General features: G+C 38.9%; 2 protein-coding genes across 2 annotated transcripts in view; one reads left to right on the top strand and one right to left on the bottom strand.

Annotated features, from left to right (window-relative positions):
- DNAH12 (dynein axonemal heavy chain 12) overlaps positions 1-17,464 on the bottom strand; it is a 276,436-nt gene extending 258,972 nt beyond the window's left edge. Inside the window, exons 1-4 of the mRNA XM_036266455.1 lie at positions 17,354-17,464; positions 5,092-5,166; positions 4,775-4,834; positions 3,993-4,171 (exon numbers count right to left, since the gene is read on the bottom strand). Of these exons, the coding sequence (XP_036122348.1) occupies positions 3,993-4,171; positions 4,775-4,834; positions 5,092-5,121 (269 nt within the window). The 5' untranslated portion in view covers positions 5,122-5,166; positions 17,354-17,464. The remainder of the gene's footprint in view (positions 1-3,992; positions 4,172-4,774; positions 4,835-5,091; positions 5,167-17,353) is intronic.
- On the top strand, positions 15,921-23,697 carry PDE12 (phosphodiesterase 12). Its single transcript, XM_036266457.1, has 4 exons — positions 15,921-15,956; positions 16,115-17,642; positions 20,378-20,456; positions 20,953-23,697. Exons 2-4 carry the CDS (start codon positions 16,335-16,337, stop codon positions 21,393-21,395), a joined length of 1,830 nt encoding a protein of 609 aa, XP_036122350.1. The 5' UTR covers positions 15,921-15,956; positions 16,115-16,334; the 3' UTR covers positions 21,396-23,697.
- The last annotated feature ends 1,887 nt before the right edge of the window (positions 23,698-25,584 follow it).

The following is a 25,584-nucleotide window of genomic DNA, read 5'->3' as shown; positions in this document are numbered from 1 at the left end:
AGAAAGAAAAATCTCTTATCCTTTGAGACAACATGGAGGGACCTGGAAAGTATTATCCTAAGTGAAATAAGCCAAGCAGAAAAAGACAAATACCACATGATCTCACTTATTTGTGGAATATAATGAACATAACAGTCTGAGGAATACGGTAGACCCAGAAACATAGAAGTAGGGCACAGACCGACATCCCTCAGAAGAGGGGGTGGGGGGTGGGAAGAGATAAACCACAGAACTTATATGCATGTATGCATAACCAATAGACATGGACAACAAAGCCAGGGACTGGGCGGTGGGGGATGGGGAGGGGGGTGCCAATGGGGTAAAAAAGGAGAAACCTCTGTAACAATAAAAAATTTTAAAAAATGGTTAAAATACTCTTTTCTTTATTGATTTTAAAGAGAGGAAGGGGAGAAAGAGAAGGAGAGAAACACTGATGAGAGAGAACATCAATTGGCTGCCTCCTGCATGCCCCCCACTGGCGATTTGACCCACAATCTGGGCATGTGCCCTGACTGGGAACCGAACCAAATACCTCCTGGTGCATGGGTCAATGCCCAACCACTGAGCCACACTGACCGGGCATCTTTTTATTTTTTAAACATATTTACTGTCTCCTCCCACTAGAACATATGTTTCTTAAAGACACAGTTCTTTCTGTTGTGTTCCCTCTGGTCTCCTCAGTAACAAGCACAGCAGCTGTATAACATTAGGTACTTAATGTCTGCTAAATGATGTAAAAGGAATATGTAGAAAAGGTTAAAGATGCATTAAGGGTATTAGAAGAAGGCTTTCCAGAGGTGGTGATCCTAAAACTAAGCCTTGAAGAACTAGTGTAAGGATTCAGGCAGACAAATACTTTCTCCAGTGAAGGAAACTGCAGGGAGCACCTGTGAACTTTATTTATTTAAGATTTTTAAAATTGATTTTCTTTTTTTTATCCTCACCCGAGGACATTTTTGCATTTTTTGTTCAGACAGAGTGGGAGGGAGAGAGAGGAAGAGAGAGAGAGAGAAACATCGACGTGAAAGCGACACATCGAGTGGCTGCCACCCACACGACCCAACCAGGGCTGGGGACAAACTGCAACCGAGGTACATGCCCTTAGCGGGAACCGAACCCGGGTCTCTGTATCGCAGGCCGACGCTCTAACCGCTGAGCCAAACCGGCCAGGGCTAAAATTGATTTTCAAAGAGAGAGGAAGAGAGAGAGAAACATCAATGTGAGAGTGAAACATTGATCCACTTCCTCCTGCACACCCCCCTACCAGGGATTGAATCTGCAACGTGGGCTTGTGCCCTGACCGGGAATTGAACCAGAAACCCTTCAGTGCACAGGATGATGCCCAACTAACTAGGCCACACCAGCCAGGGGTGAAATTTATTTTTTACTAAACTATGAAAAATATTTATGGAACTGCAAGTAGTTCAATGTGAGAAAATGAAAGGTTTTAGAGTACGAACAACTATGTAACTCCTAAGGAACCCCTATCTCTATTCTCTAACTCTACTAAAACGTTGAGTAGAGTCTTAGAAATAATTAGGTAGAGAGACTCGGGTTCGGTTCCCGCTAAGGGCGCGTACCTCGGCTGCAGTTTGTCCTCGGCCCTGGTCGGTTGTGCGGGTGGCAGCCACTCGATGTGTTCCTTTCACATCGATGTTTCTCTCTCTCTCTCTGTTCCTCTCTCTCCCTCCCACTCTACCTGAACAAAAAATGGAAAAATGTCCTTGGGTGAGGATAAAAAAAAAAAGAAATAATTAGGTAAAGAATCTCTAATAATATATATACTAATATTGTTACTATACCTTATAAATTTGGTTTAAATATGATTAGGTGATTGATAAATGAATAAAAATATAAACCTAAAAAATGTATACAGAACTGTTAATAGACCTGTTTAATTGTTAGGAAAATAAAATTTGCAAAAATTTTAATTATTAAAATTAGCTACAATATAATCATCAGCAAGGTGACAGTAAAATTTAGTCAGCTTCAAAAAATATGTATAGACAAGGCAAACCAAGAAGGGAAAGAGAATTCAGAAAGAGAAGCAGAAATTAACCAGAGAGAAATTTCCCATTTTATAGTTCAGTGTTAGGTTACAGTCATACAGATAAGATCAATGTCTTTTTCTTCTTATTTATCTCCAGAGCTCTGCAGAGTCAGGTACCTAGGAAATTCCCAGTAACTGCTGAATTAAATTGAATCATCCTTATCACAGCCTTTGGTAGGTGGTACCTAAATTAGTTTTAATTTTCATTAAATTAGAGGGAAAAGACAGGATGTTGGACTATATTTTCTTTTATATGTAAAAAAAAAATTAAGTACAAGTAGTTCAAGGTATCTTATTAAGGCCCTGGCTGGGTGGCTCAGTTGGTTTGAGCATCGCCCTGATGCACCAGGGTTGTGGGTTTAATTCTCAGTCAGGGCACATACAGGAAGCAAACAATGAGATGCAGGTCAATATTTCTCTCTCTCTCAAATCAATAAATTAAAAAAAAAATTTTAAGATACCTTATTAAGTATTTGTTCAAATGCAATGTTACTTGTAGAGGCCCATTTACTTAGTTTCAATTTCAGGGACCAGTATGCTTATAATATATTGAGAGGAGGAATAGTATGGTGCTTAAAATATGTGAACTCTAAAACCAGATTGTCGGGGTCTGAACCCCAGGTGAGTAACTTTGGGCAAGTTACCTAACTTCTCTGCAACTCAGTTTACTCATCTATAAAACAGAAATAACAACAGTATCCATTTTATAGGGCTATTGTGAGAAGAATTGGTGAAGTGATAGAAACAATGCTTAGAGTAAGCACTGGCTAGCATAAGTATTATATATCATCCTTTCATTATGATTACTTTTTCATTTGTTTTCCTAACTGAACTTTAAGACAGTATTTTGCCCATGAACAACCTACACGGTTAAAGCTTTTTATTTTATTTTTAATTTTTTAAATTATTAAATTAAACATTTATTACTAGATAAATTAAACATTTTAATGTAAAAAATACTTTGAGGTGCAGGAAAAAACTTTAGGTATTTTAAAATTGATTTTAGAGAGAGGAAGGAAGAGAGAGAAAGAGAGAAACATCTTAAGGCATTCGCTGGGATCCTCTACCCTAAACTTGGGCATGTGCCCCTCACCGGGAATTAAACCTGCCCCCTTCCGGTGTATAGGACAATGCTCCAACCAACTGAGCCACACTGGCCAGGGAAAAAATTTAGGCATTTTTATAACCTTGAAGTAGAAAGAGATTCTTTTATAAGGATGATATCAATGACAGAAACCCAAAAAAGAAAATAAAGTTTTAAAGTTCTTTGCAACTAAAAAACTTAAAAATTAAAAAAAAATTAAAAATTGAAAGAAATATTTTGACACATTATTTTGGCAAATGAATACTGTACAATGACCCCTGAAAGAAAAATGAACTATGGACATGAGTAGAGTTCACAAAAAAACTAATACAAATTCCGAAAAACATATGAAAAACGTTCTACTAATTAGGGAAGAGCAAGTAAAATATCAAGAAGATCTTATCTCCCCTTTCAGATTGTCAAAGATGATAAAAACAACTCAGTGTTGGTAATGGTGTGGAGAAAGAGAACACTCTTTAATATATTGCTAACAGAAATGAAAATTCATACTTCCCAAGGCAATTTGGCAATATGTAAAAAATATTTATCTAGTTTCTAGGAAACTATCTTACAGATATAAAGATGTGTATAAGAAGTCAGCTACTGGGATATTTGTCCAAAAAGGGGACTGATTGTATACTTTATGGTATAGGGATAGCAATGAAAAACAGTCATTAAATATGATGTGGTAGAAGTGTACTTAATGACATAAAAAAATTTCACAATGTATTTCAAATGAAAATACAAAACTTATACAACAGTATGTTAGCCATGGGTATACAAAGCTTTATGAAAATATGAACACTAATCATTTCACTTGAATTCTAAACAAGAATTATTTACTAATATGCTACTTACACTAACTGATTAATTGTCTTCTTCTGCTCCTTGGATCTTCTGTAATTCAGAAGCTTACTTTGTGCTGATGTGTCAACACCTATGTCTTCAGGGGGACGAATAATTGGAGGTAACTTCAAGTTCAGAGCCTCCTTTTCTGCTGCAATGGCAGCTTTGTTTGGATCTGACATCTTGGTCCCCTAAAGATTAAAATTCTCTGTACTCTAAGGAAAAAAGGTCCATAAAGCCATCATTGTAAAAACTAGCCTTAATATATTCATAATCTTATATATCAATAACCAAATTCTAGACCTTTTTAGATCTTCCTCCCAAGTATGGTATTAGTCTAAAGAATGGCAGTTGAAATAAATGGGCAAGGATTCCTGTTAGAGTTCTAACCATCCACTTGCTATGAAAAAATGAAACCAGTCACTTCCAGGTTAGGCCTTCAGTTTCCTCAAGGATGAAATTACCATTCTAAAATTCTGGGTTCAAGTTTTCCCTAATATACAAACCACAACAATAACAAAACAAAAATCAGTTGTTGAGGTATAATCCCTCTCCCCTAAACCAACTTAATATCATTAATATTTGAATATCAATGTTGTATCTTAGTCTGTTACCTTCCTAGAAAGTGATACTATGATCAAGCAAAAGTAGTTATCTGTGATACTAACTGCATTTACCACAGATTGCCACAGAATTTGGAGATTACTGACTTGAAAAAGAAGATATTTCTGCTGGCATCCATTTCCCGATCTCCTAGCCTGGGAGAGATGTGCAAAGCTGAGGACAAGAAGTACCTGTTTTTCACTACTTCTCAGCTGCGCAGATAAGAGGACAACTTCCAGTGAGCTTCTCTTCTGGTGAAAGAAAAAGGGAAACACGAACGGTGAAACCACTGGAAAATCACCCATTCCCCGCCGGCCCAGCTAAGCAGTAGCCTGCAGAAGATACAAAGTGGTCGCCATAGAAACTGCTGCGGTCGCAGTCGGAGAGTTTGGGTAAAGGTTGCTTGGAGAGGCAGTCGCTGGGCTACACAGATTAGAGTTACCAATCACAACAATAATTCATTGCTCAAGTAAATGGAGGGTGGGTAAATGAGATTTTTTTTTTTTACCTGTCTTCCCTTGGAAGGGGTCCTGGGCATCAGAATCTTTAAATTGTGGAAAATTGCAAGACTGTAAATTTGGATCTGTTGGAAAATAGATTTATGTTAACACTTGCTTTCAATGGAGTATCAAGTCTTCAAGTGTCCCCATCATAACTTCCCTATAAATACTGTAACTAACCCTGGCGGGTTTGGCTCAACGGTTAGAGACCCCGCCCACCAACCAGAGTCTCAGTTGGATTTCCGGTCAAAGATACCTACTTCACTTTAGGGTTGGATCCCTGGCCCCTGTAGGGGTTGATACAGAGGCAATCAGTCGATGTTTTCTCTCTCTCTCCCGCTCCCTCCCTCCTACTCTGTTTACAAAAAAAAAAAAGGAAAAATATGCTCAGGTGAGGGTTAAAACATATATAGAGAGAGTAATTAATCAGCAATATAACTTATCTTGTTTCTATATTTGGTATTTATTTGTACAGCACTTTTCCTTCAGAAAATAGTTGGGGGGAAAAAGATGAAGGTGTGTAAATTTTGTGAGTATGCTTGGAAAGAGAAATGTGAAACTGCTATTTTGAGGCTGCACGATGGACACTCCATTTTAACCATAATAGCCTAAATACTGTGTGCACAAATAAAATGGGGGTTAAGGGGAAAGAATAAGTCCTGGGGGTATATTAATGGCATATTCATTCAACAATATTTGAATTTTCTGTGTGCCAGTCACCATGAAACAATTTTTTTTAAAAAATAAGAGTATAGCCTAGAGTATTGTGTCTGGCACACAACAGGTCCTCTAAAATGTCATTAGAGTGAGTGAATTAACAAATTAAATATACTTGTAGCTTGTAAAAGCAAACTATCTTTCTGTAGAAAACAAAATACTTGTATGTGGTTCTTTAACATATGCTTACAAGTACTAAAGGGAGAACAGCAGTCTTTTATATTATAAAGGCATCTTCTCCCTGTTATTTAATCAAACACTAATCTAATGGTTCTGTGAAGAGATTTTGAAGATATAATTCAAGTCTCTACTAAATAAGGAGATTATTTGGGTGGGCCTGACTCAATCAGTGGAAGTTCTATTAAAAAAGAAGGCTTAGGCCCTGACCGGTTTGGCTGAGGTTTGGCTCAGTGATTAGAGGACCAAAGAGTCGATTACCGGTCAAGGGCACATACCTGGGTTGCAGGTTCAATCCCCGGCCCTAATTGGGGTTGTTCCAGAGGCAACCAGTCATGTCTCCCTCACATTGATGTTTCTTTCTTCCTCCCTCCCTCCAACTTCATCTGAAAATTAATGGGAAAATACCCTCTGATGAGGATTAACAACAACAAAAAAAGGTTTAGGCATGCCATGAATCTGACTCCAAACAGAAATTAACTCTACAATTACTCTCCCTCTCTGGATTTTTCCTTCCCAACAGCCTGCCCTACACTAGCCTCCACAATTGCAAAAGCTAATTCCTTGTAATAAATTCATATATGTGCACATACATACATATGGATACACACAGGGAATATATATATATATATATATATATATATATATATATATATATATAATCTACTGGTTCTGCTTCCCTCATTACCTAATACAATGTATACCTGTTTTAACAGCATAATTTATGTAGGTATAATTTACATACTCTAAAATTCACCATTTTGAAGTGTACAATTCAATTATTTTTAGGAAATTTATAGTGTTTTATGCAATCATTATCAAGATCCAGTTCTAAAATATTTCCATCACTGCAAAAAGTTCCCTTGGGCTCATAGGCACTCAATCCCCACTCCCACCTCCAGCTCCAGGCAACTACTGATTTGCATTTGGTCTCTATAGATTTGCAATTTCTGATTATTTCATATAAATGGACATATGTAGACTTTTGTCTGGCTTATTTCACTTAATGATAATGTGCTTGAGGTTCATGCATGGGTAGTATGTGACATAAGTTCATTCTTTTTTATTGCTGAGTAGTCTTCCATTACATGAATATATCACATTTGGTTTATCCATTCACTAGTTGATGGATATCTGAATGGCTTCTAGTTTGGGGCTATTTTGAATAATCCTGCCATGAACATTCATGTACAGCCCAGCCAGTGTGGCTCAGTGGTAGAACCTCAACCCATGCACCAAGAAGTCACTGGTTTGATTCCCAGTCAGGGCACATGCCCAGATTGTGGTCCTGATCCACAATGGGGGACATGCTGGAGGCAGCCAATCAATGTTCTCTCTCATCGATATTCTCTCTCTCTCTCTCTCTCCCTTCCTTTCTCTCTAAAAATCAAAAAAGGAATAAAAATGTTTTAAATTCATGTACAAGTCTTTGGGTGAACATACATTTTCATTTCTCATCGATAAAAACCTAGATTGGAATTGCTGGGTTGAATGGTAAGCCTGTGTTTAACCTTTTAAGAAACTGTCAAACTGTTTTTCAAAGTGGCTGAAAGATTTTAAATGTAAAGATTTTCTCCTATAGGTTTTCTTCTAGTTTTAGGTTTTACATTTTGGTCTATGACCCATTTAGGGTTAATTTCTATATATGGCGAGAAGTATGGATCCAAGTTCATTTTTCATTTTTTTTTTTTTTGCATACATATATACTTGCTTCAACACCATTTGTTGAAAAGGTTTTTCTTTCCCCCACTGAATTGCTTTGGCATTGTTATTTAAAAAAATCAATTGGCCATAATGTAAGGGTTTATTTCTGGACACTCAATCCTATTCCATTGATCTACATATCTATCTTCATACCAATACCACACTGTCTTGATTAGTGTAGCTTTAGTAAGAATGGCTATAGTGGGTAGTGTTAGTGCTCCAACTTTGTTATTTTATGAAAAGAAGTAATTCGGGGGGAGGGAAGAGGTTAATGAGGGTATATGGGGGATAAATGGCAATGGAAGGAGACTTGACTAGAGGTAATGAACACACAATAGAGTGTACAGATGATGTGTTGTGGAATTGTGCACCTGAAATCTATAATTCTGTTCACCAGTGTCACCCCACTAAATTCAATAAAAAGGAATAAAAATTAATTTTGACTATTCGAGGTCCTTTGCATTTCCATATAAATTTTAGGATCAGTTTATCAATTTCTGCAAAAGAGGCAGCTAGGATTTTAATAAATCTTTTGCTTTGAGGGAAAGAAAAAACATGTTATAATTGAACATATTTAATTTGAAGCTTAAAATCCTTCCTTAAAAGTTCTATTTCTGGCCCTGGCTAGTTTGGCTCAGCGGTTAGAACATTGGCCTGCGGTCCAGAGAGAGCCGGGTTCGATTCCCGCTAAGGGCGCATACCTCGGTTGCAGTTTGTCCCCGGCCCTGGTTGGGTTGTGTGGGTAGCAGCCACTCGATGTGTCCCTTTCATGTCAATGTTTCGCTGCTCGCGCTCTCTCTCTCTCTCTCTCTCTCCTCTCTCTTCCTCCCCCTCCCCCCACTATATCTGAACAAAAAATGAAAAAATGTCCTCAGGTGAGGAAAAAAGTTCTATTTATGAATCTAAGGATTAGAAATATTATTTACAAGAGCAAATTATTTATGAGAGCAGAGTCTTCATTATTTAAAAGCACTTACGGGCCCTGGATGGTGTTGCTCAGTGGTTAGAGCAGCAGCCTGCGCACCCAAGGGTCTTGGGTTTGATTTCCAGCCAAGGACATGTACCTGGGTTGCAGGTTCAATCCCCAACCTAGTAGGGGTGTATGCTAGAGGCAACCAATCGATGTATCTCATATCCATGTTTCTCTCTCTCTCTCTCTCTCTCTCTCTCCCTCCCTCCCTCCCTCCCTCTCTCCCTTCCACTCTCTCTTAAAATCAATGGAAAAATATCCTTGGGTGAGAATTAACAACAACAAATTTCAAAAAGCACTTAATATGACACCAAAATGTGATTCTCTAATGCTATACAAAATGTTTCATCTACTACTTAATAGAAATGTTGAAGATGCTAAGAGAATTTATGAGACTAACTTACTATGCTTTATACTATGTATCATTTATTTCAAAATTAAAAAGGGGATTACAGGGAAAATAAGTGAATTAATATGTTTAAGAGTTCTTCATGGAACTAAACTGTGATAGGTTTCACCTAAGTTCTTTGATTGAATTTTTTCAAACTAATTTTTTTATGGCTGTTATACTAACATTATATCTTATATTAAATGATATAGCTATGTCATATGTTATATATATACTATGCTATATAGTATATAGTATTATATAATATGTCATCAATATAAATTATAATAAATATATTAAAATATAAGAAAGAAATAGCACTGTTGGAGGGAATATAAATTGGTGCAGCCACTATGGAAAACGGTATAGGAGGTTCCTCAAAAGGTTAAAAATAGAACTACCATATGATTCAGCAATTCTACTTCTGGGTATATATACAGAGAAAATGAAATCACCATCTCAAAAAGATAATCTGCGCCATCATGTTCATTCCAGAATTACTTATAATAGCAAAAACATGGAAATAACCTAAGTGTAGGTATTCATCAATGGATAAATGGATCAAGACAATGCAAAATATATAGATACAGGTATATAATAGAATATTATTCAGCCATATAAAAGAGGGCGATCCACCCTGGCTGGCTGGCTCAGTTCATTGGAGAATAATCCCAAATATGAAAAAGTTGCAGGTTTGATTCCCAGTCAGGACACATACCTAGGTTTCAGGTTCAGCACTCATAGGAGGCAATTGATTGATGATTCTCTCTCACATTGATGTTTCTTTCTCTCTCTTTCTCTCTCTCTCCCTTCCTCTCTCTCTAAAAATCAATTTTTAAAAATCCTCAAATGAGGATTTAAAAAAAAAAAGGGAAATCCTACCATTATGCTAAATGAAATAAGTCAGACAAAGACAAATACTGTATGATCTACTTATATGTGGAATCTACAAAAAACTGAATTCATAGATACAGACAACAGATTGGTGGTTGCCAGAGGAAGGGGAAGGTGGCAGAGCAGGGGAGTGCAAGAAATGGGTGAAGGTGGTCAAAAAGTAAGAACTTCCTTCACATTCATCAATGCCATTTTAATGATTTGTTTATGCCTAATCTATTAAATTCTTTTCACAGTAATCTAACCAAACTCAACATAATAAATTAAAATGGCTGATTATGCTGCTGATTCTCAGAAAGAAAGAAAGAAAGAAAGAAAGAAAGAAAGAAAGAAAGAAAGAAAGAAAGAAAGAAAGAAAGAAAGAAAAGTAAGAACTTCTAGTTACAAGATAATCAAGTTCTAGGATGTAATGTATAGCATGGCAACTGTAGTTAATAAACTGTACTGTGTATTTAAAAGTTGCTAAGAGAGTAGATCTTAAGAGTTCTCATCACAAGAAAAAAGAAAAAAATTGTAACTGTGAGGTGGTGGATGTTAACTGAACTTATTGTGGTAAACATCTGGCAATATATGCATATAACAAATCATTATGTTGTATACGTGCAACTAATACAATATTATATGTCACTCTGGCCAGTTTGGCTCAGCTGTTAGAGCATCGGCTAAAGGACCAAGAGTCGAGGGTTCGAATCTGATCAAAGGCATGTACCTTGGTTGTAGTTCGATCCCTGGCCCTGGTCAGAGTCATTTGGGGAGGCAACCAGTTGATGTGTCTCTCTCGCATCAATGTTTCTCTCTCTCTTTCTCCCTCCCACTCTATCTGAAAAAGCAGTGGAAAAATATCCTCGGATGAGGATTAAAACAAAAACAACAACAAATTAAAAAATTTTCAATAAATAAATAAGTAGAAGAGATTGGTCCCTTAAATAAATAGCCAATGGAATCCTGGCCAGGTAACTCAGTTGGTTAGAGGTTTGTCCTAATACACCAAGGCTGTAGGTTTAATCTCCAGTTGGGGCTATGTTTCTCTCTCTCACTCTCTCTTCCTTCTCTCTAAAGTCAATATATAAAAAGATTTTTTTTTTTTTTTTTTGTTACAGATGTTTCTCCTTTTTTACCCCATTGACACCCTCCTCCCCATCCTCCCACCCCGTCCCTGGCTTTGTTGTCCATGTCCATTGGTTATGTATACATGCATATAAGTTCTGTGGTTTATCTCTTCCCACCCCCCACCATCCCCTCTTCTGAGGGTTGTCAGTCTGCACCCTACTTCCGTGTTTCTGGGTCTATATAAAAAGATTTTTAAAAAGCAAATAAAAATTATTAAATTTTGAATATATGAGGAAGTAGACTACCTTGAAGTGATATCACTAGGTACCACTCAAAATTTCTGAGAGCTATCACTCAAAACCACAGTATCATGTTGACCTTAAGTAAAAAAAGATAGGGGTAGTCCTGGCTGGTTTGGCTCAGAGGATAGAGCATTGGCCCATGGACCAGAGAGTACTGGGTTTGGTTCCTGCTAAGGGCATGTACCTCTGTTGCAGTTTGTCCCTGGCCCCGGTTGGGGTCCTGTGAGTGGTGACCACTTGATGTGTCTCTCTCTTGTCGATGTTTCTCTCTTTCTCTCTTCCTCCTTCTCTCCCTCCCGCTCTGTCTGAAGATAAACACAAAAAAGTCCTCGGGTGAGGATTAAAAAAAGGGGGGGGGTATATTAATGATCTATGCTGTTAATTGACGCTATTAACTTAAGTGAAGGTAATCGTAAGAAACTAGTCTTCACAAACTAATCTTTGCAGATAGATGTGTAACAAGAATGACCCCATCAACCCTAACTTGATTAGTGAAAGTTAGCTTGCGTTTCTTGGTATGGACTGAGAATAGATGAATAAATAAGTTTCTATTAGCCCCTTCTTTTAGTATCAGGGAAAGCATAGTATTGGTTCAGTCTTTCAAACTCAAATTTTAATTATATAATTATAATGTATATGTATTGTGTATATAATTATAGCCTCATAAATATATAACTTCAAACACACCATTTATTATGTATTATTTTCAAGTCTGTTGAGTTCAAGTTAAACTTTCTATGGGAAGTTGTGGCACTTTCAGAACATTTTAAGACACTTTCTCTTGAAAGAATTGATAAAAGATAGTGAAAAGACAAAGGTACTGTATCATGGTTATACTATAACCCTATTTGTGTAAAAAAGTGGAAGGGTATATATTCATAAATATTTGTGTATGCATATGAGTCAGGGGTAGGATTACTTTTTTCACTGTGTGTATATAATCGTTCAAAATATACAAAATAAAAACTAAAAGAAAGAAGTATGACACTTCAAGGGATCTATCTCAAAACCAAGATTAAGACTATGCTACAAAGTTAAATTAGATTACCTTGCTTGAAGTTACATTTTCCAATAGGGCTTTCATCTTTAAATAAATTGGTTTAAGATTGAGTTCTGCAAAGTTGCATGAAGGAAAATGCTAAAGAACAATGCCATTTTAAAATTCATATTGCCACATGTGGGTACTATAAACTGGAGTACTGAGATTTATTTTCTTCCTTCCTTAGGTTAGTCAGTTGATGTAATGTATTAACTGTTATCTCTATATTGTAACCCCGGACGACAGTCGTCCCTTGCCACTTCGTGCTTTGACTTTCACGGCTTCACTCTATCGTGGTTTTTTAAAATATATTCATTAAAAAGTTGATTGAGACCATGAAAATGATACAGCTCGGGCTCAGTTGTCTGAGTCAAATATACACCCCGTACTACAATTAAAATTACTGTACATATGGACTGTGGGCCTATGTATTCAAGCACCGCTGCAAATCCTTCAATGCCAGGTGCAACTGCTGGACCACTACTTGTGTGTGGGCAATAACTTTTTTCCAAAAAATCGGATGTGGTGAAACCAAGCCAATCAGAGCATGCTGTTCACTGATTGGCTATCCTATCCTCTTCCTATCCTGGCCACTGATTGGCTCAGCCTCATGCAAGTTTGTTTCTCTCATACACGCTTCTACATTGCTATGCATAGGAACCATCTTTGCTCTTGTGTTTGTGATTTCTGAGAACTTGTATCTAAGCCCCACAATGGCTCCTAAACGGGCTGCTTCTTCTAAGCCTTCTGACAATAAAACTAAGTGCCAGAGGAAGATGCTTACCATCCAGGAGGTGAAACTCTTGGATATGATAAAAAATGGCAAGAAAATCGTGGAGGTTGCCCGCCATTACAACTTGAATGAGTCTACCATTCGCTCCATCCGTGAAGAAGAAACAGCTACTGCCTCTTTCCAAGGAGGAAAAGCGTGTCGCGACAAGTTGTAATAAGTCCATAGTGAAAACGAAGTCTGCCCTAGCCATTTGGATCAGCGACAGCCACAAGAAAAACATTCCATTGGATTCGCTGGTCATCTGGGAGAAGGCAAGGCAGCTCTATCAGTGCTTTATGGCAGATGAACCTCAACCAGGACCCTCTTCTGCAACGTTCATGGATTTCACGGCGAGCAAGGGTTGGTTTGAGAAGTTCCAGAAGAGGTATCATCTGAAGAGTGTCATTCTCCACGGAGAAGCTGCTTCTGCTGACCAGCCTGCAGCAGAGGACTATGTGAACAACACATTCCAAAAGATCCTTGAGGGCAAGTATCATCCAGAACAGGTGTTCAATATGGACGAAACAGGACTGTTCTGGAAAAGAATGCCTTCCCAAACATTCATTTTCAAGGATGAGGCCAAGGTCCATGGCAAGGATGTGGATGAGCTGCTGGAGACACATTTGGATCCCTTACCTGACAAGGATCTGGTGGAGATAACTAAGTCTACGAGTGAGGAGGAGGAAGAGCAGCCAGAGGTTCCTGGGGGTCAGGAGGAGAAGGAAGTTGGCCTTACATTTGAGCATCTCTCTCAAATCATGAGAACTATTAAGGTAGTATAGGCCCTGGCCAGTTTGGCTCAGCGGTTGAGCATCGGCCTATGGACCAGAGAGTTCCGGGTTCAGTTCCTGCTAGGGCACATACCACCACCAAAAAAAAAAAGGTAGTATAGGACATGATTGGCAAATGGGACCTACAAATGATGCGTGCATTGCGGTTCCAGAATGCACATGATGGAGCGATAGAACCCTACAAAAGCCTCCTCACACATATGAAAAGACAGTGCCAGCAACTGCCTATCACAATGTTCTTCAGCTACGCACCCAGACACCCACTGCCTACTCCTAGTACTCCTTCAACGGAAGAAGACGACGCACCTGCTGAAAATACTGCACCACCTGAAGACTCTCCTACTGAGGTCCTGCCTTCAGAGGAGCAGTAATCTTGCTTTTCTTTGCTGTGTAGTACACCTCTTCATCTTCATCTCACCTTCATCGCTTCTTCATCGAACAAGTTGCATTATTTTCATAGGTTAGTGGTTCTGTGTAAGAACTGTGTGTATGTGTAATTAAACGTATAATAATGATACTTGTTATGTCTAATATGTCTTATTTTTTCTCATTTTGTCTAATATATTGGGTAATATGAGTGTAATGGTGACTAAAGGGTGTTATTTCATGTCTAGAGAGCTCTAATAATGTTAAAACCCTATTTAAAAAGTCGTAAACAGGTTTTCTATGCTCTGCGAAAATATTCTATTTATAAGTAAAGAATCCTACTTCGTGGAAATTTATTTATCCCGGTAGAGTCTGGAACTGATTAACCGCAATAAATGAGGGCCGGCTGTATATATCATCAGTATCCAGTCACCTGTCGAATGCGTGATGGAAGGGGGCAGGGAAGGGCAGGAATAGAAATTTCAAAAGACTGCAAAATTCATCCTTCTTTTAGAACACAGTTCAAAAGGTGTATTTTCCTCATGGTAAGCCAGGGGGAAGGTATGGCTTATTATTAGATACCCAATAAATACTCTACTAGTAGACTAAGGTAGTATATATAAATAGTCCATTAGTCCAGAAAAGAGAGTCTCAATTTGTTCTTTGAATCGCCAAGGGTTTTTTCCTGCCCCCTTCAGTTAATCACAGAATACTGATTAAACACAAAAATCACTATTTCTTCTTCTTTTTTTTAGTCCTCACCAGAGGATATTTTTCCATTGATTTTCAGAGAGTGGGAGGAATGGGGAAAGAGAGAGAGGATGGTGGAAGGGGGGGGGGGGGAGAGAGAGAAACATCCCGGAGAGAGAGACACATCCACTGTTTGCCTCAACAGGAGGCCTGTGCCCTAACTGCAACTGAGGTATATGCCCTTGACCAGAATGAAAGGGGGACTCTTTGGTCTGCGGGACCACTTCTAATCAGTCAGGGCTGTTTCTTTTTTTTTGTTTATCCTCACCCAAGGATACTTTTCCATTAATTCTTAGAGTGGAATGGAGGAAGGGAGAAAGAGAAAAGTCACATCTGTTGGTTGCCTTCCTCAGGACCCTGATCAGGCCAGAATCTGCAACCCAGGCACGTGCCTTTGAGGGGTAACCAAACCTGTGACCCTTCGGTCTGCAGACCCACGCTCTAACCGCTGAGCCAAATGGGCCAAGGCCGAAAACAAAAACAAAACAAGCAAACAAACAAAATCACTCTCTAGAAATACTTTCTTCATTTGGCTTTCAGTGAAGCTACACTTATTTCTTCTTACTGGCTATTCTCATTCTCTTGTCATTCAGTCAGCAATGTCTGTGTGATCTTGAACAGGTAACTTAATTTCTCTGCGCCTCACATCTGTAAAAGGCGTTTTTAGCATAGTCATCGCTCACTAAAGGAGAGTTATATATTGTTCCTTGTTAACTACCACAAAGGCTCGGCTCCGCGTGTCGGCCCTTGCCCGCCCTGAGGCAACCCAGCGCACCGCGGAAGAAGATGAGCAGCGTCAGGAACACAGCGGGGAGGAAATGAGCAATGCTTGCCACGCCCGGAACCAGAAAGACAATCCGGGCGAGCTCCTTACACTCTCGCGCAGTTCCGCCCCCGACAACGCGAACGGAAGGCAAGTGGATACAGTCCAAGCGAGGCACCGCCTCCTTCAGGTAAGGGAAACCCTGTCCCGGCCCAGCAACTTCCGGCTTGGCGCATTTTTCCCTTTCATCCTCTAACTGCACTTTCGATAAAACCATGGAATCTAATATATTCCTTATCGCGCCTCTGTATTTTCTTCATTTCCCCCTATTTATAACTCAACTTGAAGATAAAAATTAATCTGCGAGCAATTAGACAGACGCGGCTACAGAAAAAAGGAGCACGTGAGCGGCCCTGGCGAAAGTGCCTAATAGGAGCGCCTCCGCCCTTTCCTCGCCCACCGGAAGTTGCGGGACTGAATGGGTCCCCGAGCCGGTGGCTGCATCTGCTCTGTTACCACCTGAGGCTTAGCGGCAGCCGGTCCTGTCAGCCGCTGGGCCACCAGGTTCATGTGGAGGCTCCCAGGCGCCCGCGTCGCGCTTCGTGGGGTCCGCGCGGCCGTGGAGCGACACAGTCGGACTGAGGCAGCGATTGAGACCGCGGCGGTCTCCATGGAGCGCGCGGTAGTGCGCTGTGTGCCCTCCGAGCCTAAGCTAAGCCTGTCGTTCGCGCTGGCCGATGGCAGCCACAAGAACATGCAGCGCGACCAAAGCGAACCACTGGGTCGGGCCCTCAGCCGGATCGCCACCAACGCCCTCAAAGGCCACGCTAAGGCGGCCGCCGCCAAGAAGAGTAGGAAGAATCGGCCAAACGCAAGCGGCGGCGGAGCCTGTGCGGGGCCTGGGCCCGAGCCGACTGCGGCCTGCGAGCCCGTGGTGAAGCTGTACTACCGGGAGGAGGCCGTGGCTGAAGACGTGCTCAATGTGGACGCCTGGCAGGATGGCGCGGTGCTGCAGATCGGCGATGTTAAGTACAAGGTGGAGCGCAACCCGCCTGCCTTCACCGAGCTGCAGTTGCCACGCTACATCATGGCCGGCTTCCCGGTTTGCCCGAAGCTCAGCCTCGAATTTGGGGATCCCGCCGGATCCCTCTTTCGCTGGTACAGGGAAGCCAAACCCGGATCGGCGGAGCCTGAGGGCGGGGGCCCCTCGTCATTGTCTCCCTCCTCTCCCTATCCTAGTTGGACCGAAACGGGTGTGGACGAGCGCGTCTACACCCCGTCCAATGCCGACATCGGGCTACGGCTCAAGCTTCGTTGCACTCCAGGGAATGGTCAGCGCTTCGGGCCAAGCCGGGAGTTGGAAAGTGTGTGTCCAGTGGAGGCCGGGCCGGGCACTTGCACCTTTGATCACCGGCATCTCTACACTAAGAAGGTGACGGACGACACATTCATCCGCACTGTCTCCTACAACATCCTCGCTGACACGTACGCCCAAACTGAGTTTTCGCGGACGGTCCTGTACCCGTACTGTGCCCCTTACGCCCTGGAGCTCGACTACCGCCAGAACCTTATCCAGAAGGAGCTCACCGGCTACAACGCCGACCTCATATGTTTGCAGGAGGTTGACCGCAGCGTGTTCACAGACAGCTTGGAGCCGGCCCTCGAGGCTTTTGGGCTGGAGGGCGTGTTTCGAATCAAGCAGCAGGAAGGCCTGGCTACTTTCTACCGAAAGTCCAAGTTCAGCCTCCTTAGCCAGCATGACATTTCTTTCCATGAAGCCCTGGAGTCCGATCCACTTCACAAAGAATTGCTGGATAAATTAGTTTTGAACCCATCGGCACAGGAGAGAGTGTTCCAGAGATCTTCTGTCCTTCAGGTAAAGTAGCTCCGCCAGTCTCTTTACATACCCGTCATTTTTAGGGCCCTGGAAAGGAAGTGGGGGTGAGGCTGCTTCTAATTGAGATGAAATCATGTAGATTTTACTGAAAGGTGTTCGCCTTGTATCTTCAGCACAAAGGTTAACCTTCATTCATTCACTGAGCAAATACTTAATGAGCACTCCAGTGTGCCGAGCACGTGGCAGGTTGCCTTGAACAGGACAAACAGGGACTTTATATTAGTGCTTACAATCTAGTGCAAGAGACATGTGCTAAATACAAGAATAATGATAATTACTTAGTATTTTCTTACTACTTGCCAAGAACTGTTCTGACACATTCTAAAGAACTTAAGTGTCTGACATGTTTTACAAAGTGCTCCATAAATATTAGCTATTATTTTAATGTTTGGTTCATAGTAATCCTGCTTTTCCCATTATTTAGATGATATTCTTCCCATTTTACAAATTGGAAAATGGCCAAGTTTACTTACCCAAGTTCACACAAGTGTGAAGCCAGGATTCTTACAGTTTGTTATATATTCCATTATCACTGGGTAGGGTATTTACTACTTAGCTTAAGCTATCTTAGTTTTTTTTTAAAAAACGTGCTTATTTTGTGTATGTCCAGTTTTTGTTTTGTTGATAATAAGAAAAGTAGCTACCATTTTATTCAGACCTATTCTATTGTGTTTCATGCACCTCCGTGTGAGCTCATTTAATTGAATCAACACCAGGTCTCCCTTGAGGGGTGATGATAATTGTCTCTTGTTTTGCAAATGATAAAGTTGATTTAGAAAAAAAGTGTCTCTTTTCAGATCACACTGCTGTAAATGTTAGAGTGGGTATTCAAACATAGGTCTTCCTTACTCCAAAGCCTGCGCTTACCTACTTCAAAACATTATCTCCAACTTTGGTGATGTCATCTAAAATATATTCTTTTTTTTATTTTTATTTTTTTATCCTCACCCGAGGATATTTTTCCATTTTTTTTGTACAGATAGAGTGGGAGGGAGAGAGAGAGAAACATCGACGTGAAGGGACACATCGAGTGGCTGCCACCCGCACGACCAACCAGGGCCGGGGACAGACTGCAACCGAAGTACATGCCCTTAGCGGGAACCGAACCTGGGTCTCTCCGGACCGCAGGCCGACGCTTTAACCGCTGAGCCAAACTGGCCAGGGCTAAAATATATTCTTTTTCTACTTCCTATATATGTTGGACTGTTACTAAAACATGTTACACTTTGTCCTATTCATTTATACAGTAGTCCCCCTTAACCATGATTTTGCTTTCTATGGTTTCAGTTACCTGCTCCCTGAAAATATTAAATGAAAATTTTCAGAAATAAACAATTCATACATTTTATTTTTATTTTATTAATTTTTTTTATCCTCACCTGAGGACATTTTTCCATTTTTTGTTCAGATAGAGTGGGAGGGAGAGAGAGAGAAACATCGACGTGAAAGGTACACTTTGAGTGGCTGCCACCCGCACAACCCAACCTGGGCCCGGACAAACTGTAACCCACGTCCGTGCCCTTAGCGGGAACCAAACCCGGGTCTCTCTGGACCACAGGGTGACGCCCTAACTGCTGAGCCAAACCGGCCAGGGCAACAGTTCATACATTTTAAATTGTCTGCTGCTCTGCCCTGGCAGATATGGCTCAGCAATTAGTGCATCAGCCTGCGGACCAAAGAGTTGAGGGTTCGATTCCGGTCAAGGGCATATTGGTGGTTTTCAGTTAGGTCCTGATCGTGTGGGAGGCAGTCAGTCGATGTGTTTCTCTCACATCAATGTTTCTCTCTCTCCCTCTCCCCTTCCCTCCCACTTTATCTGAAGATAAATGGAAAAATATCCTCGGGTGAGGATTAAAAAAAATTGCTGCTCTGAATATCGTGATGAAATCTCTCGACTTCCTGCTCCGTCCAACTCAGAACATGAATCATCCCTTTGTCCAGTATATCCAAGCACTATAGGCTACCTGCCCATTAGTCACTTGGTAGCTGTCTTGGGCATCAGATGGACTGTCATGGTGCCACAGTGCTTGTGCAAGTAACCCTTATGGTAGCCTAACACTGTGTCACAATGCCTATGTCTTCACCTCTCTTCATTCTTCACATAGAGAATAATGCAATATTTTGAGAGATCGCATCCACATTACTTTTTTTTTTTTTTACAGTATAGGCAGTGTTATAATTGTTCTATTTTATTATTAGTTATTGTTAATCTATTGTGCCCAATTTATAAATTAAACTTTATCATAGTTATGTATGTATAGGAAAAAACATAGTGGATATAGAGAGTTTGGTACTTTTTGTGGTTTCAGGCATCCATTGAGGATCTTAGACTACACCCCCTGTGCATAAGGGGACACTACTGTATACAAAAACTTTAAGCCCTGGTTGGAGAGCTCAGCTGGTTAGAGAGTCATCCTGATATGCTAAGGTTCTGGGTTCCATCCCTGGTCAGGGCACATATAGGAATCAGTAAAGAAATAGAGTAACAAATCAGTGTATTCCCCCAGCCTGCCCCCGCCCCCTGGGCCAAAGTTGATTTTTAAAACAATTTAAAAAAAACAACTTTTAACAACAGTTACATTTCACAGTTATGATCATACTTCATCAGTATGGGAAGGATATAGAATAAAATGTTAGTTCATCATATAGTCTTAGATAAAAAACATCCAGACATGGGCAGATAGCAACTAAAGTCTTGGTACTTTATGTTTTAGGTTTCTGTTTTGCAGTCTACAAAGGACTCTTCTAAAAAGATATGTGTTGCTAATACCCATCTCTACTGGCATCCCAAAGGTAGGTTTTATTGGTTTTCGCAAGTGATTTAAACATGATAACTTAAGGTCATTAAAGCAGTTTTACAAAAATATATTTTTTTTCTTTCCAGTTTATTGAGATATAATTGACATAACAGCACTATACAGGTTTAAGATGTATGTCATGACTTGAGTTACATACATTGCAAAACAATTACCACAACAAGCTTATATAGATACAAAAAAAGGTGAGGTTTTTTCTTGTGATGAGAATTTTCAGGATTTACTCTCTTAGCAACTTTCAAATATGTCATACATTCGTGTTAACTATACTCATCGTGTTTTACATTAAATCCCCAGTACTTATTTACCTTATCACCAGAAGTTTGTACCTTTTTTACCATCTTTATCTAATCCCCACCACACACACATATGCACCTTGAATGTCACCCAAATGCTGTAGTTTGTGACTCTTTATTTTTAACTTAAAAGGCAATTTTTAAAAGTACTTACATTATTGTTTTTTATATTCATAGGTGGGTACATTCGTCTCATTCAAATGGCAGTAGCCTTGGCTCACATTAGACATGTCTCATGTGATCTGTATCCTGGCATACCAGTTATATTTTGTGGGGACTTCAATAGTACTCCATCAACAGGAATGTATCATTTTGTCATCAATGGCAACATTCCAGAGGATCATGAAGACTGGGCTTCCAATGGGGAAGAGGAACGATGCAACATGTCTCTTACCCATTTCTTGAAACTGAAAAGTGCTTGTGGTGAACCTGCTTACACAAATTATGTTGGTGGCTTTCATGGATGTCTGGATTACATTTTCATTGACTTAAATGCTTTAGAGGTTGAACAGGTGATTCCACTACCTAGTCATGAAGAAGTTACCACCCACCAGGCCTTACCTAGTGTTTCTCATCCCTCTGATCACATAGCACTTGTATGTGATTTAAAATGGAAATAGACTTGTGGTTAATGGAATTTAAGTCTGCTTTAGTAAGGGAAATTTAATATGAATCAAAGTTTATGTGTAACCTTCAAAGAGGAAAACTAAACACTAAGTTCTTGGTTCTTACCCTACTAGTTATGTTCTAGTGTCTTCATTACATGACTATTCATAATCTTTTCATAATACAGTTTCTGTACCCTCCCTCACACACACACACACACACACACACACACAGTTACACTTGGAGGAAAAACAAATATATTTATGACTGGCAGGGAACATTGAATTATTGTGTACATTTTATAAGTCCTTTTTTTAGCCTCGTAATTAAGAATTTTGTAAAAGACCATTTGAATGATGCTAAAATTTTTCTATCATAACACATATTTCAAATTGAATCATGTTTATATAATTAGGGGGGACATGCATACAAGTTAAGGTGAGAGGCCTAAGTTCTGATTTATGGAAGGAATAACATTAGGGCCTACCTCTACCTCAATTTGGTAAGCAATTTAATACAAATTCAGAGCTTTAACAAAAGTTTAAATATACCATCACTAGTTGTTATTGCTTCTCATTTTTCATTTCTCAATTAACATATTTTCATTCTCTTATTTTTAGGATTTCAGTTGTTTGTGTATGGTACAAATGAGCATATTCATATTCTTTTTCTTACTGCAGCTCATTTTAAATTTTAGGATGCAGGCACAATTTAATATTCAAAAAGAATAGCCACGTAGTCAACTTGATCACAATTTACTCTTGCCCATGAAAAATGCTTATAAATGAACAGGGAATGTGGCCATGTGATATTAGAGAATACATTATGAGAAACTGCTTACTGATATGGGCTTTAAATTTTGGGTGAACTATTGAGCATTTCTATGCTAGAAGTATTTTTGAAATTGTTGGTTTTATAAATAGAAAGGGGAGTAGTGGGGCTTTTGAGCATATCGGAAATAAACTATTCCTTTTACAGTCTTGAGCATTACAGTTTGAGTTACAGGTACATATTGTATATATAATTTATATACTGTAAAAAAATTAATATTAAGCCAAACTTTCTAAAATTATGAGTTACAGTTTTACTGATTAGGGTCTAGTCTAGAGTGGTAATCAACCTTTTCTAACTCAGTTATCACCATACCTAATTAGTAATGCTTTAGCTGTTGCTTTTTGTTGCTTAGGAAAACTGTAATGTTATCTCATTTCTTCATTTAATTTAAATATTAAATATTAAAAGCCTACCCACTTCAAGAAGAGCTCTGATTTTCCACTGTTATGAGAGCCTTTTTTCCAAATTCTTTTATCTTTAAGCTCAATACTGTAAGAACTTTACTCCTTTGATAAAGAGTACTTTCATATTCTGCTCACTATCCCATGTATTTTAACTCTTAGTTTAGTAAGTTTGAGAATGAGAGGGTTTTACATGCACTTCAGATTGAACCTTGAAGTACTTAGAAGTACTTGAGGGGAAAAATTAAGGTGGCAGTTTCTTGGGATCTTTTTTAGAAAAAGATATAAATGAAAATTGATGTTACCAAACTGTGCTTTCCTAAATAACATTTTCAGACCATTTTAACATCAGTTTACAAATACATAAATATTAAACCAGAATCTGATTCTTTTGCAAAAATATTTTTTTCTTTTTAAAATTTGGTTTTGGTCTGCTTTCAAATAAACATGTTGACAGGGCTTTTACAGTAACTTGAGAGAAAATGAAAGCTTCTAAGCAAAAATCTGAGAAATACTTTGAAAGGAAAAATTGTAACATGATATACTCATGCCCACGAGAAAAACATATAGGTCCTATATTAACAACATTGCTAGCTAAATTAAACTCTGGTCAGAAAAACTCTAAACACTTGCAAACATTCCATGTCTGGAATCTAAATTTTTTATTTGCTGACTAAACTGTGTGATCAAATTGTATAAAAGCATTTCTGAATATTTAAATATAGAATATTATGAAATGCCACATATTCTGGTTAAATCTTCAGTATACAGATATGTTAGCATGATTGGAGTCCAAAGAGGGAACACTAAGACAAATAGCATACCAAAATTTCCTTGTAGTCAAGTTAGAATAAAGCATCATTCAGAAACGTTTGTGTTTAAAGCCATCATTGTGACTGAATTTTTCAATTACATTTGGATTTTTAGTACATTTAATTTTAATAAAATATGGAAAGTCTCGCAATTATGGAACCACATTTTAAGATGTCATTTGTTCTTACTGTAGGAATTAACATTCTAAAATTTTATATTGATACTGAGAATTTATAGAACACATTATCTTGTTCATTAAATTTTTGCATAGTTGCCACTATACATATACACTGGTAGTTCATAATTCATTAGCAAACAAATCATTTCTGGCTGTACTGTAATGTTCTTTAAGATTCTGAATACTATTATCAGTTGTTTTAAATTTCCAAGAATTTCACTTGGGTGATGACTCTTCTAAGAGAATTAAGACCTGATTATCATCAGAATGTGGTGGTTTCAGTCTGGAGTTAGATCTCGTAGGAACATAATCCAAGGGAGAGAAGGTCCAGAGAATACTACTGTGGGAAGATCTCCCTCCTGGAAACTGACACCTTGAGACTCATATTCTCCAGCAATACAGGCAGAAGTTCCCTACAAATTAGTTTGAAACAAAAGCAAAACCTATATATAATGAAGGGTAAAAGTTTGCACTACTAGTTTATCACAAGACCCACATAACAACTCAATAGGGAAAATCCTCCAAAAAATTAGTCAACACTGATTTTCTAAACATTACTAAAAAACATTTTGTTTTAAAATTTTTAATGTTTTGCTCAATATGGTACTGGAAGGAAATGCTATCTAGATTTCATTTTGGAAGATGAAACAACTTTCTTTAAGAGCTTTAACTGATTTGGGTAATATTCCAATTCATAAAGCCCCACTTTATGAGAAAGTCCATGCTGTAACTTGTTTAAGGTATAAGAGTTGTATCTGGGTGATTTTTGTAGCACTAACTTTAGATGAACAACATTCTGAGATAACAATACGAAAGCATTTTTTAAATTGAAGTGAAATCCACATAAAAATAACCATTTTTAATGTGATTCAGTGGCATTTAATACATTCATGATGTAGTGCAATCATCATTTCTAGTTCCAAAACAATTTCATCACCTCAAAAGGAAACCCCTTATCCATTGATTAAGCAGTCACTCCCCCTCCCCTCCAGTTTTGGCAACTACTAATCTGCTTTGTACCTCAGTGGATTTCCCTATTCTGGATATTTCATATAAATGGGATCATACAATATTTGACCTTTTGTGTCTGGTTTCTTTCACTTAGCACAATGTTTTTAAGGCTAATTCATGTTGTATTGGTATTTCATTCCTTTGTATGGTTATACCATATTTTGTTTATCCAAAAAGACATTTAGGTTGTTTCTATCTGTTGGGTATTGTGAATAATGCTGCTATGAACATTTGTGTTTAAGTTTTGTTTGGACACGTTTTTAATTCTTTCAGTTATATACCTAAGAGTGGTTGCTGGGCCATATGATAATTGTGTTTAACTTTTTGAGGAGCTGCCAAATGTTTTCCACAGTGGTCACACAATTTTACATTCCCACCAGCAATGTATGAGTTTTAATTTCTCCATATCCCCACCAATTTATTTTACATTTTTTTAATTTTATTTTTCTTCCTTAATGATTTTAGAGAGACAGGAAGTGAAAGGGAGAGAGAGAGAGAGAAACATCGAAGGGAGAGAACATCGATTGGCCACCTCCTGTATGCCCCCCACTGGGGATTTGGCCCACAACCTGGGCATGTGTCCTGACCAGGAGTGGAACCAGTGACCACTGGTGCATGGTCGACGCTCAACCGTTGAGCCATACTGGCCAGACACATTTCTTAAATTTTAATCATCAAAGTGGATATAAGGTGGTATCTCTACCAATGTATTTTAAACTTGTTTAGTCCAATCATTTATGTTATTACAATCATGAACTACATTATTCACAGTGGATTATACTGTATTTTTTTCTCAGAGAGCTCATCTTCAGCAAGTCCTACTTATTTTTACAAGCTTGTGTCAAGTTAGAAAGGTCAGTCTTGTTGCTTGTTTTGAAAAGATTTGGGAAGAAAATGTTACACACACACACAACCAAAGCCCTGGAGTGTAAATAAATTAAGAGTTAGAAGTCTAAGATAACAAAA

This window comes from Molossus molossus, unplaced genomic scaffold (assembly GCF_014108415.1).
Source record: "Molossus molossus isolate mMolMol1 unplaced genomic scaffold, mMolMol1.p scaffold_m16_p_18, whole genome shotgun sequence".
Taxonomy (NCBI): Eukaryota; Metazoa; Chordata; class Mammalia; order Chiroptera; family Molossidae; genus Molossus; species Molossus molossus.
Note: the sequence above shows the minus strand (reverse complement) of the source record. Positions and strands in the feature narration are given on the sequence as shown.